Source organism: Pleurodeles waltl, chromosome 8 (assembly GCF_031143425.1).
Source record: "Pleurodeles waltl isolate 20211129_DDA chromosome 8, aPleWal1.hap1.20221129, whole genome shotgun sequence".
NCBI lineage: Eukaryota > Metazoa > Chordata > Amphibia > Caudata > Salamandridae > Pleurodeles > Pleurodeles waltl.
This window is the reverse complement of record NC_090447.1, coordinates 180,847,560-180,867,320: the sequence shown is the minus strand read 5'-3', so window position 1 is coordinate 180,867,320 and position 19,761 is coordinate 180,847,560. Positions and strand designations below refer to the sequence as shown.

Genomic DNA, 19,761 nt, shown 5'->3' with positions numbered 1-19,761 from the left:
GGAGGAAATGTAATTCTTACAGCTAAGGCAGCTATTTACCATTCCTCCCTGAACAGTGACATTATCATGGATGCTTGAAAACACGTCATCATACGTCCTTTATTAAAAAAAAAATATCCAGAGCAGATTGACAATTATATACCCATCTCTTTGCTTCCTGGTTTTAGTAAATTTTAGCGAAGGGACTCAACAGTGATCGCTCATAGTTCCTGTGAGTTAACAGTTAAGGTTTTCGTCTGGGCTGCAGTACGGAAAGGGCATCATTGATGGTCACTGAGAACCTAAAACAAGTCCTGGATCAGGGTGGATCGGCTGCGCTCATTGTGCTTGATTTCAGCGTAGCCTTTGACACATTTTCCACCCCAGTCTTCTTCTCAAACTGGAAGAAACTGGCATCACAGACAGCACATTAAAATCGCTATTGTTGTTTTTAACCTATAAAAGATCACAAGTCCGTGATGCACTAGTTAAAATGTGGAGTGCCGCAGGGCTCCTCCCTTAGCCCCACACTTTGTAGCTTTTCTGTTTGCCCATTATCTTATAGTATATGTTTTCTATGTTTTACTATGGTATCTGTTGGCAATGGCCCTATTTGCAGGGTTTTCCTTAAACCTTTTGCCTCTGACATCCTGTTTTTGACCGTGTGCTGCATTTAATTTTTGCTGGCTTTAGGCCTATGGGCACATTACTACTGCTTACCATTGCTATAGTGCAAGTACTCCTTGTCTAAATTGTATTGGTGATTGGTTTATCCATGATTGGCATATTTAATTTACTAGTACGCCCCTAGTAAAATGCACTGTGTACCCCTAAGGCCTGTAAATCAAATACTACTATTGGGCCTGCGGCATTGATTGTGCCACCTACACAAGTAGCCCTGTAAACATGGCTAGGATCTGCCACTGCAGTGTCTGTGCAGTTTTAAACTGCCACTTCAACCTGGCAAGTGCACCCACTTGCCAGGCCCAAACCTTCCCTTTTACTACATGTAAGCCAATCCTAAAGTAGGCCCATGGCAGCCCCATGGGTAGGCTGCAGTATATTTAAAAGGTAGGATATGTGCTGGTGTATTTTACATGTCCTTATAGGGAAATACTGCTGAATTTGGCATTCACTATTTCAAGGCTTATCACTCGCCTAGGGTAACATGGGGATTTCCTTGAAATATCTGTTAAAGTGCAATTTCCCATTGGGAGCAGATAGAGATGTGGAGTTTGGGGTCTCTGAACTCACAATTTAAAAAAACATATTTTGGTGAAGTTGGTTTTTGAATTGTAAGTTTGAAAATGCCACTTTTAGAAAGTGGCCATTTTCGTGCTTAGCCATTCTGGGCCTCTGCCTGTCTGCTGAATACTCGTCTGGGTCAGGATGACAGTTGTGCTGCTTATGCATTCACTCTAGACAGTCATACAAAAAGACCTGAGGCATGCCCTGCACATCCTGATGGCACATATCCAGTCTGATGGATCTTCCTGAGCTAGGGTGGTGGGAGGAGCGGACACTGAGACCTGAATAGGGCTGTGCCTGTCCTCACTCAAAGCAGTCTCCAGCCCCCTGGAGTGTGTCTGGGGCAGGGCAATGAAGGGAAGTGTATTTTGCACCACAAAAAGTTATCTTTGAAGGTTGCTTAATTCAAAGACAAAAATGAGGCTAAGTACTGGACCGCTTACACCACATAGTTAGAATCCTTCTGGACTGAGGACATTCTGCCAGGAAGAAGAGCTGGATGCTGTAGGGACTACCAACTCTGCCTTTTGCTATGCTGTGCTGGCCTGCTGCCTGCTGCTTCTGTCCTGGGAGTGAAAGGACTGGACTTGGCTTTCTACATCCTCCTTCCAAAGGTTCTCCAAGGGCTTGGTTTAAGCTGGTCTCCCGTTAAGTCTCAGGGACATCAAAGACTTCACCTCTCAGCTCCTGGGCTTTCTGAGTCCTGACTTGCCAGGTGGTGCCAAATCCAGTTCCTAGGCCCTTGGGAGTGGTGTCTGATGTACCAGGGAAGAAACAAGTTCATCAACCTCCAGAACAACTTTGGAACCAGTGCCGCTCTCTGACCCAGCACTGCTGCCTGCACCTGAGCTGTGGTCCCCACTGAGTGTAAAGACTGACGCCGCTGCAAAGTCTCCGCAGTCCTGCCACAGCGCAAATCCAGAGCACTGTGTCACCAACGTATGTGGCACCTGACTTCCATGCAGCACCTGTGGTGTGATTGCGACACCGCAAAGTCAAAGCCTCGCACCTTGTCCTGCTGAATCCATCAACCCTACCTTGACGTGAGGAACCGATGCCTCGCTGCCAACGCTGCATCACCTCCCCTGCAACCTTAAGGAACCGACGCCTCACCTCCCCTGCCTAGCAAGATGAACCAACGTCTCACGTCCCCAGTGGAAGTATGGAACCAATGCCTCACCAGCTCCAGCGAGGCCTCACCTCCCCAACTCCAGGGTGCAAACCACTGGCAACTATAGACCCCATTTCCAACATTTCTTATTCAGGCAATACCCAGATTATCATCTCCTTTTCACCGAATGTTGGCTCCACATCTCAAAAACTAAACGTTTGTTTAGAGCAAGTTACCAAATGGATGGCAGCGAGCTGCCTAAAGTTAAATGGGGATGAAGCTGAAGTACTGGCAGTTTGTAATAATCCATCTCTATGGGACCAATTTACCTGTCCATATGAGATCGTCCATCTCCCAAATCAGAATCGTGTTATCTGTCACGTTTGCTGGGCATTCAAAGACTGAGGTCAAATGTCAAGCTGTGTTTTCTTGGGTGCCTGGGTATTTTGGTTTGCTTTCCATTGAGTTAGAATTGACGCATTCATAGGACAGAGGAATGCAGCCTTTCCCCATGGAGCCTGCTTCTGCCCTATTTTTATTTTATCTTAGACATAGCCATCTCAAAAGTTATCTTGTTCTTCATCTGCACAAAACAGCTATATGTTTTTTTGCAAAATTCTTCTTCTTTGAGTTCATTTAATTTGTGAAACTGTCTTTTTAGGAAACAAAGTACAAAACAGCATTTCAGTTTCAGCATCAGCTTTAACATATGGTGATCCTGGGCAATTTACACTGTTTATGGCCCACTCACTGTCAAGCACAGGATAAGATCTTTTCAAAGAAAAAGAGCCAGTCTAATTGTAACACAATTTAACAATGCTTGCTTTTCACTTTGTGTAAAGCATATTCTTTATTTATACATCTGTGGCAACTTGTTTTGGAGAGTTGGATATGTTTAAAGGCAATTTTTAATGAAAGTCTTTGTGTTTGTTTACCTACAAAAATAATTATGTATTCTGTCTGCAACTACTGTGTCTTTTTCAGGTCACATATATTATTATTACTAGATATAAACAATGTCCTCATGTTACTTTGCAGGCACAAAAGCCATGAGTTTGATGGTGCAGCAGGTGTAGTGGCAAAAGGGCCAAAACCGCTAGGCAACCAATCGAGCGTTGAATGCAATAGGTTACCACTAAGCAAGCAGTAACAAGGGCACTTACATTGCAGGCCCTAGGGCCATGATTTTGATGGTGCCAAAAAGCTCTAGGAAACTCACCAAGTAACGTTTTTTCTATATGTTGCCACTGAACAAGCAGTCACAAGCACAGTTACCTTGTAGGCACTAGGGGCTCGATTTGGATGGTGCAGTGGTAGAGGGGCTAAAAGCTCTAGGAAACCCACTGAGAAACTATTATTGCTTTAGTTTACTACTAAACAAGCAGTCAGGAGTGTTTTTTGATTCTTTTTTAACCATTGCACCCAAAGTAACACATAGCCTAAAGCATCACTGTAAAAAAAAATAAAAAAAAAAAAATAAAGCTGTACCCTATTGTACTTTTCTGTTCACTTACAACTTGTTACAGTCAGCACATTTATATGGCGCATATTGAAGGTTTTTGTATGGTCCGAAAATGCTTCTGAATCTGGACACAGTACCATCTTGGCAACGGCATTCTCCATTCTTTAACATTAGCTCTTCAGCCATTGTAAACACCCTACAAATACTTATAACTTAGCATATGGTATTCCGTAGCAAGCCTTGGCAAAGCCAGTAGGTCTGCCTTTGCAAGATCTATTGACTTTGTCAATTTGTTTTTGCCATATTATGCAGCAGCCGTAGCTTAGTGCAGCATAACTGAACATAAAAAAGTGGTATAACCCAGACAGTGCTGGCTGTGTCATACAGCTTTTCTACATTACTTTCAGCCATTTGCAACATAGCTAAATAGCATTAGTAAAACCAAAAAACCCACATAGGCAAGTCCTGTTGGCTTTGCCAATGCTTGTTATCCCTTGCTCTCAAATTGTGGAATTCCTTGCTCACCAGTTTTAAGATTAATGACAATCTAATCTTTAGAAAGCAACTGAAAACTTATCTCCATGCCTAAATGGTTCTGACTCTAGTAAGGATGTCTAGAGCTGGGAAGCCCGACTCTGGTAGCCACGTGCTTAATCAATACCAGTTAATAATAATAACAATAGTAATAACCTTAATGTCAGTCAAAGTTGATGGTCTGATGGTCTTTGCTGCTTCATATCTAAATCACTGTATAAGAGATAGTAAATCCTTTTGGGACCAAGTACCGATAACACAGCCTGAATTCTCAAGGACATGACCTTTGTTTTCCTTTTAAAATTGCCAAACGCCACCTACCTTCGACATGCTCTCCTTTTGCAATGCTGATGAATTGTTTCACCTTGTCTCTACTGTCCTACAGATTCTGTGTGAGCGGATGAACAATGTCGTTGTGGGAACGCCAACATATACTATTTTAAGTAGGAACATATTTATTAGAATATGATTTGAGCACATCTTATCTTCTTGTTTAAATGTATGCCTGAAGGATTCATTTAATTTACACAGCTTGGTACACAGAGGCTGTGGTGGCTGTAAAAACCAGGCCAGGTGAGGATTGTATGTGCAGTGTGACAACTAACAGTCAGTTGAGAGAGGCAGGATAAGTACTTCTTTTTACAGACAAATCATTTTATCTTTCTGTTGATCACACCCTAATAGATCGTGATAGAGATAGAAGTAAATAAATTTAATATCGTTTTTGCCCTTTTGAATAGGACTCCTTAGGTCTGTAACTCTTCCACAGAATTAATTTTAGGGAAATCTTTTATGTGGCAATTCCCATGTTTCTTGTAGCAAAGTCTGCATAAGGACGTGTTTGGCAGTATTGACTCGATCTGGCTTTTGTTCTAGAGAGCACATGCAGAAACCATCTAGCAAGTGGGTAATACAAGTCAAACACCTTCCCCCATTTTCATGCTTTCCTGGCTCTCTCAAGTAATAAGCAGACACCCATTTTGTATGCGACCACATTACAAGAAAGTCTGTAGGAATAATGGGTTTATCTAGACGTATCTTACATGGCACGGAGAAGTCAGTAACCAGCTCTGCGGATGGAACTGCTTTATCGGAAAACAAATGTAATTGTGCACCAACCTAGCCCCAGAACATAATGAGTGAAGGTGGCTTCCCCTTTAGACTCGTAAGTTGTGAGACCCATGGGCAGTGTTCCCTATACAATCACATCAAAGGAGTATCCCTTATGAGCACCTCTTTGCGAATGATTGACTTGCATTCAGTCTGGGTTCATAAGCGCTACGACCAAAAAGACAATGAAACCTTTATGGACAAAGAAAAAAAAAATGCCAATTTGGCACAGCCACTGGTTGTCGGAGAATATAATCTTTACATTAGCCCTCACATGTAGGCTGCAAAACAATTGAACCTCATCATGTGGATCGAAACAAGAATCTGAGCAAAGTTGCACAGGAAAGGTTTAACTTGAAATGTATTCCTGCTACAAACAGTGCATGGGACCTCCACAGAGATCAACCTCCTAGTAGTAAGTATTTGTGTTTTAGAGCGTATACCCAGACAAGGAAAATCTCCTTGTTGCCCGAATTAACTGCTAAACCGTGCAACCTCCCAGACAAAGGATAAGCCTTAAAACTTTGGCACACTATGCACTTCCTAAACCTATAGGCAATTGGCAACAAAGGGAAACTGTGGTGATGGGAGTGGGCCCTGTGGATTTGGAAGAACATGTTTGGGGCTAGAAGCTATGGATCTGTGACTCATCATTTCATTTGATCTTCCTTTCTCTTGATACCATTTGAAAGTGGCATGCTTTTCCTTTAAGTCAATATATTTTTGGACCCCTGAAAACTTGATTGTAAAATTGATTTTCACTTGTGGTTAAAAATAAATAAATGTTGAGGCCCCTTTTTAGACTGCAATTGCCATGGCTCGTTTTAACCAAAAGAGGTGACTATAAAAGCTTCTGGGGACCCTTAAGAATGGGTGCATTGCAAATGAAAATAAGCATCCAGAGTGAGAAGGGTGAGCAAGCAGGAATAAAAAGCAGTTTCAGTGGGACAGGATCAAAATGTAATTATTCATAGCTCACTACAATCTTCGAGTGACAGACCAGTGCAGTTGACCCACTATTAAACGTCTTCACGAAAGGAGCATAAAGGCTATATTGCAGTCCGTGTTAGGCCGTATTCTTATCTTCAACATTTACAGATTGCCCTTGTTATTGATTAAAGCGAGAGGATTTCAAGTTAGATGCATAACTTACAGGTCCTGAATGTCTGTATTTCATTCATAATATCAACATATCAGTCAGACAAAGACCGCTAAGGAGTGGGAACTCCTGGTACCTAGATTTAAAATAGTTCTTCTCCAGTTCAGAAGCTCAGCATCACCCATTTACAGGACAGGAGATGCAGATTGCCTTTGAAGCACACTTCCATCCTATTGAATGACCAAACCTTCTCTCTTGTCAGTAAGACAATTCAAATCCCATCTATACCGATTATATTTAAACTAGGTTAAAGACTATTTTAACTAATCTTTCATTCCTAAATCTCTCATACCCTAGCCACTGTTGTTAAAAAGCTTTGCTTCATATTGAAATTCAGTACCATCGAAGAAAAACATGGTCACTGAGATTAAATTAAATATCGCAAGTTCTGCGAACAGGAAAGGACTTGAAGAGAAATTAAGTCAGAAAATTCCAAAAAGCAGGCAGCACTTAAAGGTGCAGCAGAGGCAGATTTCACTGCATTTACATACTACTTCTCCACAGTAGTCTATTCAGAGTAAAGTGTAAAATCCCTGGAAAGACAATGACGGGATCACTCCTAGTTCAACGAATAATCCTCCGCAGTGCAAATCCATGCCGGCAGACTTTGCCCAATGAATCAATGGGAATGTTTAGTTGAGCGCACAGTTACCCTCGGAATTTTCTGGCGCTGAGAGCTGTGGACTAAACACCAACAAAACCTTTACAACAGTTACAGAGATGAGAACAGCCAGGTTTTCAGGTTCTTGTTAAATAGTAGCTCAGGGCCCACTGTCCTAAGTTCAAGAGGAAGCTGATTCTAAGCCTTGGCTACCAAAATGGAGAAAGAACGACCCTCTTTCCTAATCCGCCAGATCCGAGGCACTACCACCAGGGCAGCCTAGAGTGAACTCCACTCTCTCAACATACGATGAGCTAACAGCCTTTCTGAGAGATAAAAGTGGCCCCAAAGAAAGAGGACGTGATGAACCATGTCTAATGATTTAAAAAAGGATACTTTACTTAATAGGCACCAATGAAGGGATCTTAAATGGGTGGAAATCAAAGCGTTCCAGGGTAGTCTCAGAACTGAGCGAGTTGCGACATTCTGAACTACACAAAGCTGTCTAATCAGGCCTTCCGACCCAAGATAAAGGGCATTGGCATGGTCCAATCAGAAAGCCATCAGTGTGTGAACTACTGTCTTCCTAGACTGGAGTGACAGCAAAAAAAGAAATTTCCTTAGGGTGCGAAGCAGGCCAAAACTAGAACCTGCAATCACCGAAATCTGCAGTTGGAGGGAGAGTTGGTTATCAAACTTGACCTCAAGAATTTTGGACCCTGGCGTAGTTGGCAGCGGAGATGGAAACAATGTAGACCAGTTTAATTCCCACCAGTTCTTTTGTTGGGGTCCAAATAAGAGAATTTCCGCCTTGTCATAGTTGCAATTTAATTGACTCCTGTGCATGTGCACCCAAAACAATGCACAGACTTTCAAGTGAAGCTTGCTCCTACACTAAAAAAAAATTAAGCTAGGAAAGACAATGAAAATAGATGGACGGCAGGCCAGTGCGTAAACGCTGCTACAACCAAGCTATGCAGCATCAACATGTTTGTATATATTATACTTGTTTACAAATCACTTGTCTGCTGTATACTAAAACAGGCCCAGTTTCAGGACATGCAGAAGTGATTCAGAACTATTGAATACCTGAAGGATCCACACTTGGAGGAGGCTTTATGTGGATCTACGCGATACTCACCTAGAGTAGAAAATAAGGGCATTGAACTAAGTGCACTGAACCGTCTCCTTTTATCTCCTCTTCTTTCCTTGCACTTCACACTCTTCCATTTACTAAGTTGGTTGCAGTGTACTAAAGACACAGTACAGTTAAGATAACGTTTTTTGACTCACAATTTAGCTTTTGTAACTGATACTGACTCGAAAATGAAAGGGGGACATGTAATGGGTGTCCCCTTTATGTTGAGATTTAGTTTGCAATATATTCATGGTTTGCAACCTCATTTGGGGCTCTCAAACTATTGATCAGTTACTGACGCCGAAGGGAGTGGAATTAGATTCGCAACATAGGCAACTGTCCCCGAGAGACCGGCTCCACTTTATGAATAGTTGTTACTGGCATTAGGGAGCTGACAGTAGTTCCCAGGAGCGGGCCGCTTGTGCTCCTTAATGATACTTCTTGACTATTTTTTTTTTTTTAACAGTTTCTTGCCATTTAAGAAAATATGCTGCTTTAAAAAAAATGGTGCATTCACAGTGCACATGCGCGGATGTAGGTCTTCTGTCTTCCGCAGGCACTCAGTCCTACCTTTGTATTTGTAAGGTGTCACTAAAGGGTTTCTGTCTTATATATGTTGATGATGTTGAAGAGTTTTTGACCTCCCCCGAATGGACGTTTTGCAGGGGACTGATTAGTATTTCAGTAGCAGCACAAAATTAAGTTTGGATTTGAAACTATTTGATGTGCACCTTGACCTTGGCACATCCAACCTTTTATATGGTCAGCAGCAAAAATAGAGGGATGATTAGGTCATTTTGTGTTGTGGTAATTTATGATGAACTTCTCAATTACAAAAATAAAAAAATGTGGATACAAAAAAAACAGAAATTCCTTAGTTTTTTCCGAATGCACCCATAGAGTAAATTACATATTTGAGGATCCATCACCATTCAGTTGAAAGCTTGGTGGTGTCTGCAACTTCTTTTAAGGACTTTTGTTTTATGCTTTCTAATAGTTGTGTAGACAGAGAATCTTAGGTTTGAACTGGACATAGAATGTAACCAGGTATACGTTTTTGGAATTAATATCACATTTTACAGAAACTCTGGGTAAAACTGCAAACTGACATCCACAGTGGTTGACTAGATATTTGGCGGGATTACTTCAAAATGCATGGGTGACCTGATGCTTTGGATTGCTCTTGTAGGCAAATCAGTGGCGTCAGTAGTAGTATTAGACTATATTTAAATGTCAAGTTAAATGCATCGTCTTTATAATTTAAGATATTCAGTGTACTCTTTTCTTAAACAAAAAAAAATTATGTTTACTATGCACTGTTTGCTGTCCCTGTTTACCATATTTTTTTTTTTAATATTAATTACTTTAAAAGTCATTCCTTCTTGTTGCTGGTCAAAACATCCAGTAGGATTCAGGAATGGCTTCAGACCGATGGACGATTTGTCACCTAAAAATCAAATGTATCTTGAATAAGGGATTTTAAAATATATATCCAACTAGGAGAGCTTGAATTTATAATTTATTTCTTCATGTTCACAGGTATCTTCTAACCTCTTTTTTCATTTAAATATTAGATTATTGTTGTGGGGTCCAGCTGCTGTTGAACATCACAAGACACGGAAAAGTTTGGGGAAATCTCTATGGCAGCAGCCAAGTACAGATGAGGTCCTCTCTTTACTGGATCGGGAACGAATGAGTAAAACTATAGCCCACTTCCCTCGGCACCGTCATCTACATCCCAAGGTGGTGTTTCAGTTATTAATGTGTTGTACGTGTCTTTGAGCATTTTGCTTCTAAGCTGAATGGTTGTAGTTTTTAAAAATGTTTTTCTGATACTTAATGTATACTCAGTTGTAACTTATCATTTGAATATTCCTGGCCTCAAACCCATTTGCTGGACCCCAGGAGACTAGGCTGGAGACTATGATGGGAGTTCTGGTAGAGCCAGGTCTGTCTGATGTAACTTAAAACAAACAAGTATGATGGTAAAATGAATTTAGTTGTGTTAAGCCTAGATTTATTAACAAAACATGGCTGCAGCCCTGAAATGCTTCACAAACCTTGTTATATTGAATAATGGTACTTAGTTTTCTCGGTGTAAGTTGTAAGTGTACTACAACACTAAGATGGAAGGGGAAACCGCCATTACAGCGCAGTCATAACCCCATACGTGACCATTACCACAACACCATTACCACACATATGCCTTTACCATGATTATGCTTTTACCACATCTGCCTTTACAACAAATTTCTTTCTGAAGGCATGAATGCTAAAGGCATATGCATGGTAAAGTTTGAAAAGATAAGTATTCTTTTTGTATTTGTGTAAAGGCATATGTGTGGTAAAGGTTTTACAGGGAAGTATTAAGATTAACGTGTGTATGTGTGTGTGTGTGTGTGTGTGTGTGTGCATATCTATATATATATATATGTTCGATGGCATGTGTAGCTGCAGATACACATGCTGTGCATTATCCTGCCATCTAGTGTTGGGCTCGGAGTGTTACAAGTTGTTTTTCTTCGAAGAAGTCTTTTCGAGTCACGAGACCGAGGGACTCCTCCCTTTCGGCTCCATTGCGCATGGGCGTCGACTCGATCTTAGATTGTTTTCTTTCCGCCATCGGGTTCGGACGTGTTCCTCTTCGCTCCGTATTTCGAATTGGGAAAGTTAGCTAAATATCGAAAATTCGACGGTATTGTTCGCGCTCGGTACCGGTTTAGTGTTAGCATATCGGCACCGACAGTGAAAGCACTCCGGCGGCCCTTCGGGGCTGCCACTCTTTAGCGGGGCCTGGTCAGCCCGACCGCGTCCATCGTCGAAACTAATGGACCAGACCCCCTTCCGCTTCTGTCCGAAGTGCCACGCAAAGTATCCTTATACAGACCAACACTTGATCTGTAATCTGTGTCTATCACCAGAACACAGGGAGGATACTTGCGAGGCCTGTCTGGCATTTCGATCGAAAAAGACCCTACGTGATCGAAGAGCCAGAAGACTACAAATGGCGTCGACACCAAGAGAACAGCTCGACGTCGAAGAGGAGGAAAGAATCTCCATCCAGGAAATGGACTCCGACGACTCCGAAAGTAAGCAACCCGCGACAACGCAGAAAACTGTGAGTAAAACTGCCCCGTCCAAGACTCACTCCAAGATTCTAAAGGCCAAGGGGATGCCACCACCAGCAGGCCATGGCTTAACCCATCGAAAAGACAGTGACCAAACATCGGCACTGAAAAAGGGAAAATAACTGCCGAAGACATCCGACTCCGGTCGAGATTCAGGCTCCGAACGATCTCTGCACTGAGAGTTCGACTCACCCAAGGTGAAAAAAGTTACCTCGGAACCGAAAAAGACTGTTTCGAAACCTTCGGTAACGAAAAAAGCAGCCTCGGAGCCGAAATTAGGCTCTTACACGGAAGAGCAAGGACTTTCCGGCCAAATGCATGAACATAGATTTGAGCAGGAAATAGGTATGGGGGAACCAGACCATACCCAAAGGAGGCTGCATATCCAGAAAGAGACTGGAAAAATACAAACTCTTCCTCCGATTAAAATCAAAAGAAAGCTGGCATTTCATGAGTCAGAAATGCAGCCGAAGGCAAAGGTGGCAAGAGAGAAAACACCACCACCAAGGTTTTCGCCACAACCTTCTCCACTACATTCACCACAACTGTCCCCGGTAACAACACCCCCAATGCAGTCACCGACCCAAACAGGGATGACACAGGATGATCCGGATGCATGGGACTTATATGATGCTCCAGTATCCGACAACATCCCAGATTCTTACCCAGCAAGGCCGTCACCTCCAGAGGACAGTACTGCATATAGAGGATGATTTTCTATTTAACACCTTGGCATCCACCCATACTTCCTACAAAAGTCTGCCAATGTTCCCAGGCATGCTCAAGCATGCAAAACAGGTCTTCCAGGAGCCAGTGAAAGGAAGGGCTGTCACGCTTAGGGTGGAGAAAAAATACAAACCTCCCGCAACGGACCCTGTGTTTATAACACAGCAACCAACACCAGATTCGGTGGTTGTGGTAGCAGCAAGAAAGAGGGCAAACTCTCAATCAGGAGACGCACCTCCGCCTGACAAAGAGAGTAGGAAGTTCGATGCAGCGGGCAAACGAGTGGCAGCACAGGCAGCCAATGAATGGCGGATCGCATATTCGCAAGCCCTAATGGCCCGCTACGACAGGGCACACTGGGACGAGACGCAACACATTATACAGCACTTGCCCAAAGAACACCAGAAACGTGCCCAACTGGTTGTTGAGGAAGGACAAGCAATATCCAACAACCAGATAAGGTCCGCATTGGACTTGGCAGACACAGCAGCACGGACAGTCAACACTGCGGTAACCATTCGCAGGCATGCATGGTTACGGAGCTCAGGTTTCAAACCAGAAATCCAGCAAGCTGTGTTAAACATGCCTTTTAACCAGGAACAATTGTTTGGGCCGGAGGTGGACACGGCAATTGACAAATTAAAGAAGGACACAGACACGGCCAAAGCCATGGGCGCGCTCTACTCCCCACAAAGCAGAAGCACATTTAGAAAGCCACAATTTAGAGGGGGGTTTCGTATGCAAATGCCAGAGCCTTCCACCTCACAAACCAGACCCACCTATCAGGGGCAATATCAGAGAGGAGGGTTTCGAGGCTCATATAGGGGTGGACAATTCCCAAGAGCAAGGGGAAAATTCCTAAGCCCTAAAACACCTCAAACCAAACAGTGACTTCAAAAAAAAACCCAACACTTGACACCAGTGGGGGGGAGACTTACTGCATACTACAAAAACTGGACACACATACTACGGACACATGGGTCCTAGCCATTATCCAACATGGTTATTGCATAGAATTCATAAATTTCCCGCCAGATGTGCCCCCAAGAGCACACAATATGTCCAAACAACACTTAGACCTGTTACAACTAGAAGTCCAAGCATTGTTACAAAAACAAGCAATAGAGTTAGTACCCAACCATCAAAAAGGAACAGGTGTCTACTCACTATATTTCCTAATTCCAAAGAAAGACAAAACGTTGAGACCCATATTAGACCTCAGAACGCTGAATCTCTTCATCAAATCAGATCACTTCCACATGGTAACACTTCAAGACGTGGTTCCCTTGCTCAAAAAACAGGACTACATGTCAACATTAGATCTCAAGGATGCATACTTTCACATACCCATACATCCTTTGCACAGAAAATACTTAAGGTTTGTAATAAACGGCGTGCACTATCAATTCAAGGTATTACCGTTCGGGATAACAACAGCCCCAAGGGTATTCACAAAATGCCTTGCAGTAGTAGCCGCTCATAGAAGGAGACAGCACATGCACGTATTCCCATACTTAAACGATTGGTTAATAAAAACCAGCACCCAACAACAGTGTCTTCTTCACACGCAATACGTTATAGAAAATCTACACAATCTAGGGTTTTCTATAAATTACCAAAAATCACAACTGCAGCCATCCCAGATACAACAATACTTGGGAGCAACACTCAACACCCAAAAAGCGATTGCCACACCAAGTCCACAAAGGGTATAAGCGTTTCACAATATTACATTAAACATGCAGCCAAACCAACACTACCAAGTAAGGTTTGTAATGAAACTTCTAGGCATGATGTCCTCATGCATAGCCATTGTCCCAAAACGCAAGATTACACATGTGGCCATTACAACAGTGCCTAGCAAAACAATGGACGCAAGCACAGGGTCAACTCCAAGATCTAGTGTTAATAGACCGCCAAACACACTTCTCGCTTCAATGGTGGAACCCTATAAATTTAAACCAAGGGCGGCCATTCCAAGACCCAGTGCCTCAAGATGTGATCACAACAGATGCTTCCATGATGGGATGGGGAGCAGACCTCAACCAGCACAGCATTCAGGGACAATGGGACAATCAACAAAAACAACTGCACATAAACCAGTTAGAACTGTAGGCAGTGTTTCTAGCATTAAAAGCATTTTAACCACTGATAGCCCACAAACACATTCTTGTCAAAACCGACAACATGACGACAATGTATTACCTCAACAAACAAGGAGGGACACACTCGTCACAACTGTGTCTCTTAGCACAGAAAATTTGGCATTGGGCAATTCACAATCACATTTGCCTAATAGCACAATACATCCCAGGCATTCAGAACCAGTTAGCCGACAATCTCAGTCGAGATCACCAACAAACACACAAATGGGAAATTCATCCCCAGATCCTACAAGATTACTTTCTACGCTGGGGAACACCAAAAATAGACCTATTTGCAACAAAAGAAAACGCAAAATGCCAAAACTTCGCGTCCAGGTACCCACACCCTCAGTCCAAGGGCAATGCGTTATGGATAAGTTGGTCAGGGATATTTGCTTACGCTTTTCCCCCTCTCCCACTCATTCCTTATCTGGTAAACAAACTAAGCCAAAACAAACTCAAACTAATACTTATAGCACCAACCTGGGCTCGCCAACGGTGGTACACAACACTGCTAGTTTTATCAGTAGTACCTCACATCAAGTTAACGAACAGGCCAGACCTGCTAACACAACAGAAACAGCAGATCAGACACCCGAATCCAGCATCGCTCAATCTAGCAATCTGGCTCCTGAAGTCTTAGAATTTGGACACTTAGACCTTACACAAGAATGTATGGAGGTCATTAAACAAGCTAGAAAACCTACTACAAGACATTGTTATGCAAGCAAGAGGAAAAGATTTGTTTACTACTGCCACAATAATCAAATTCAATCACTACATGCTTCTGCAAAGAACATTGTAAGTTACTTATTACACTTACAAAAGGGTAAACTAGCATTCTCTTCTATTAAAATACATCTCACAGCAATATCTGCCTATCTGCAGATTACACATTCAACATCGCTTTTTAGAATCCCAGTCATCAAAGAATTTATGGTGGGATTAAAAAGAATCATACCCCCGAGAACACCACCAGTACCTTTGTGGAACCTTAATATTGTATTAACACGACTCATGGGACCACCATTTGAACCCGTGCACTCTTGTGAAATGCAATACTCAACTTGGAAGGTAGCCTTTCTAATAGCTATCACATTACTTAGAAGAGTAAGTGAGATACAAGCATTTACTATACAAGAACCCTTTATACAAATACATAAACATAAAGTGGTTCTCCGTACAAATCCCAAATTCTTACCAAAGTTTATATCACAGTTCCACCTAAACCAAACAGTGGAACTCCCAGTCTTCTTTCCACAACCAGACTCAGTAGCCGAAAGAGCCTTACATACTTTAGACATAAAAAGAGCACTAATGAATTACATTGACAGAACTAAACAGTTTCGTAAAACAAAACAATTGTTTGTAACCTTCCAGAAACCTCATGCTGGTAATCCTATATCCAAGCAAGACATTGCCAGATGGATAGTGAAATGTATTCAAACTTGCTATATTAAGGCAAAGAGAAATCTACCTATTACACCAAGAGCGCATTCCACTAGGAAAAAAGGCGCCACAAAGGCCTTTCTAGGAAATATACCTATGACGGAAATTTGTAAGGCAGCCACATGGTCTACTCCTCATACATTCACAAAACATTACTGTGTAGATGTGTTAACAACACAACAAGCCACAGTAGGACAGGCTGTATTAAGAACATTATTTCAAACAACCTCAACTCCTACAGGCTAAGCCACCGCTTTTTTGGGGAGATTACTGCTTATTAGTCTATGCACAGCATGTGTATCTGCAGCTACACATGCCATCGAACAGAAAATGTCACTTACCCAGTGTACATCTGTTCGTGGCATGAGACGCTGCAGATTCACATGCGCCCTCCCACCTCCCTGGGAGCCTTTAGCCGTTATAGGTTGAATGAAATTTGTAAATAAATACTATTTTAATACACATTATGTACATGCATACTTACTCCATTGCATAGGCACATTTAGTATATTCACAACTCCTACCTCACCCTCTGTGGGGAAAACAATCTAAGATGGAGTCGACGCCCATGCGCCATGGAGCCGAAAGGGAGTAGTCCCTCGGTCTCGTGACTCGAAAAGACTTCTTCGAAGAAAAACAACTTGTAACACTCCGAGCCCAACACTAGATGGCAGGATAATGCACAGCATGTGAATCTGCAGCGTCTCATGCCACGAACAGATGTACACTGGGTAAGTGACATTTTCCATATTCACTGAAAAAAAACAGGTTACAGGGTCGTTAGGTTCTGAATTTACTCGTACAAAACCATAGAAATTCAGCAGTAATAGAGTTCTTTGAAGTAACTAAAACTCGCACCCTGAGGTAACTATAACTTGTGCCCTCACCATGCACAGTTGTCATCAATAATTTTATTTCAAATGTTGCACTGAGAATATCAGAGAGGGCACAGAATATGTCATCAGTGATATAACGTTGAGTAATTAGCTGTGCGTGGCTAAGGTGCGAGTTATAGTTACCTTAAGGCACGAGTTTTAGGTCTATGCGTGGGTGCTTAAGTGTCTGAGTGGGTGTGTGAGTGGGAGAACTGATTGAAAGAGCGACAGAGAGAGCAAAAGAAAGTCAAAGGGAGAGAGAGAGTTTTTTAGTCTTGAGGTCTTATATACTTAGAATGAGTTATTTGTTTCCAATTTAAAACAACAAATTTTATATATTTAAAAAAATATATAATTAAAAAAGAAAGAAATGAGTCCAGCTGGATCCTGAACCCTCAAAACTCATTGTGAAGGTCTGTGACCTTCACACTGAGCTACAGGGTATTTATGTTGTATTTGTTTGTTTTTGTGGGCTATCTGGGACCACGGGGGAGCCCTTGAGGGCTGACCTGGATAACTATTACTTGCGCCCTTGCCATGCACAGTTTTCTTATCAGTAATGTTATTACAAACGTTGGAGTGATATCAGAGATGCCAAGCAAGATCTCATCAATGACATAACATGTGGAGTAATTAGCTGTGCATTGCGAAACACAAGTTATAGTTACCTTAGGGCGTGAGCTATAGTTACTTAAAAGAACTCTAACTATAACTGCTGAATTTCTATGGTTTTATGCAAGTTTAATTCTGAACCCAAGTATAACGTCCCTGTAACCTTTTTTTTTTTTTTTTTCCCCAGTGAATTTCTAACGTAAAGTAATTTTAATGACTAATGTTATTCCAACCCCTGCCGCGCACAAGGGTTGGTTGCAAGGCCAGGCCTTGCAGCCAAGCTCTTATAATCAACCAACCCCGTGCCACGCATGGTCTTTGGCCGTGCACAGCTCAGGTTTGCCACAGGGGCTGTCTGTCAGTGGATGTGTGAGTGGGTGCGTGAGTGGGTCTGAAAGTGGGTGTGTGAGTCTGAGTGGACGCATGCAAAAAAAGTAAAGGGGGTCCATTTAGGATGCTGAAGCCCCAGGGACCACAACCTCCCCGGAGCTATGCACGTTGGAGGTGGGCCACACGGCCCCCCTTGAGGAGCCACTGAAAGCCCTGGGGACCACCACAACCCAGGCCGGCTCTTGCTATGTCCGGGTATGCCCACCCCGGGACTTGGGTATTTGAAGTTGCTTGGCTGCAGCTGTGACAGCAGCAGCCAAGTCACAGCAAACATAACTCTGCTTTCTGACAGCTTGACCTGTCAAACAGGTCTCCCTGTCAGAAAGCAGAGTTTTCATCTGTCTTCCCAGCATTCAGATATGTATGCAGGGAAGACAGATGAAAATATTGCTACAGCAAGGAGGGAGCTGCTATTAGAAGCATATCCTTGCTTGCTGGAGCAGTGACCGCGCACGCAGGAGGCGGGAGCCAACTGGAACCACTGGGGAGGACTTGAGGCTCCCCCGTGGTCCCAGATAGCATGCAAAGGGGGAAAAATAAAAAATAAAAACTTTAGGGACTGCGGGGGAGGCTTTGAGGCTCCCTGCCCCACCCTACTGCGGTCCCTGATAGCCTGGGAAGGGCAAGAAAAAATCAAGCATAAAAAAACATGCAGCTCAATGGTGAAGGTCACAGACCTTCACAATGAGTTGAGGGTTCAACTCCAGGTGAATCCGTAGTCATTTCCCTCCTTTAATTTCCTTTTAACTGCAAATGTTTAAGACTCATACTGAAATGTAATTGTACTCTCTTTAATTGACCAAGAAATTTTACTTTTCAGTTTGTGCAGAAATATCTCATTCTAAGTATATCATCCATCAGAGCCTAAAAAAATCTCTCGCTCTCCCTCTTACTCTTTCTGTCTCTTAATTTCTTTCTCCCGCTCACACACCCACTCAGATCCTTATGCACCCACTCACTCTCACACACCCACTCACTCTCACACACCCTCTCACAGACCCACTGAAACCCACATGACTCACTCACAGACCTGCGCAGATAATGACGTACCAGCTAAGACACTGATGCACGCAGTCTCACACCCAGACAGAGACTCTCACAACCATTCTCAACCTCAAATACACCCTCTTACATCTATTCTCACATCCAGAGAGATAGGCTGTGTCCTACTCCTGCCGCACAGGCCAAAGCTCCAGTTGCAAAGTAGGGTTGGGTGGTTAGGGGTGGTTGGCTGCAGGGAATGGCTGCAGGCTAAGGCTTTGCACTGTGCAAAGTTGGGTGCTTCTAGGGGGATTGGCCAGGCCCTGTGACCACCCACCTTATGAAGAGCTCCATCCTTCCTATTAATATTAAATGTTTTATTTTTTTATTTTACTTGTTTGCAAATTAAATAAAATGTCTTATAATTTGTGTATGTTTTTGATGGAACGTGTGTTTCAGTATTTTTTGTCTCTGTATTTTTGTGTATTGTTTTGTGGTTCAAATCATCAACAATCTTTAGGCCTATGTCCCCGATTTTCAGTAATGACTCATTGGAGGATCCCCAGATTCCAGTAATGATTCATTGGGGGTCCCCAGGTACCATTAATGATAAAGTGGGGTCAACAGAAATCAAAAGGTTGGGAACCATTGCGGTGAAGTACACAATTCGCAAAAAAAGAGAAAGCTTTTTCAAAGCAAAGTGACAGTTTCATGATGGCAGACATTACTAACAGTATCTTCAAGTTGAAAATCATTGTTGTACAGAAAAATACCCAATTTGTTACTTAACTACACAAATACACAGGGATGTTTATCAAAAATGTAAAGTGCTAAATGTTATATTCTTAGTTTTTTGTTTTAGTTTTTGTTAGTTTTTTGTTGCACAGTCCCAAGTTCAATTAATTCTCTGATCAAGCACATGTAAAGTGACTATGTGCATAGAAAACGTCTGTTAGATATTACATGTTCTTAAGTAATTCTGTTACATTGGATATTTATGGAGTTTTCATAGAAAACACAGATTACATATAATTAATATAATTAGAACTATCCATATCCAGTCTACGCATAACTCTCAGTGGTACTGGTTTGGATTTCCTCAAGAATAAGGGAA

The 19,761-nt window shown here is 42.4% G+C and overlaps 1 protein-coding gene across 1 annotated transcript in view; it reads left to right on the top strand.

Annotated features, from left to right (window-relative positions):
• URB1 (URB1 ribosome biogenesis homolog) overlaps positions 1-19,761 on the top strand; it is a 683,114-nt gene that overhangs the window by 456,793 nt on the left and 206,560 nt on the right. Inside the window, exon 29 of the mRNA XM_069204026.1 lies at positions 9,917-10,085. Within this exon, the coding sequence (XP_069060127.1) occupies positions 9,917-10,085 (169 nt within the window). The remainder of the gene's footprint in view (positions 1-9,916; positions 10,086-19,761) is intronic.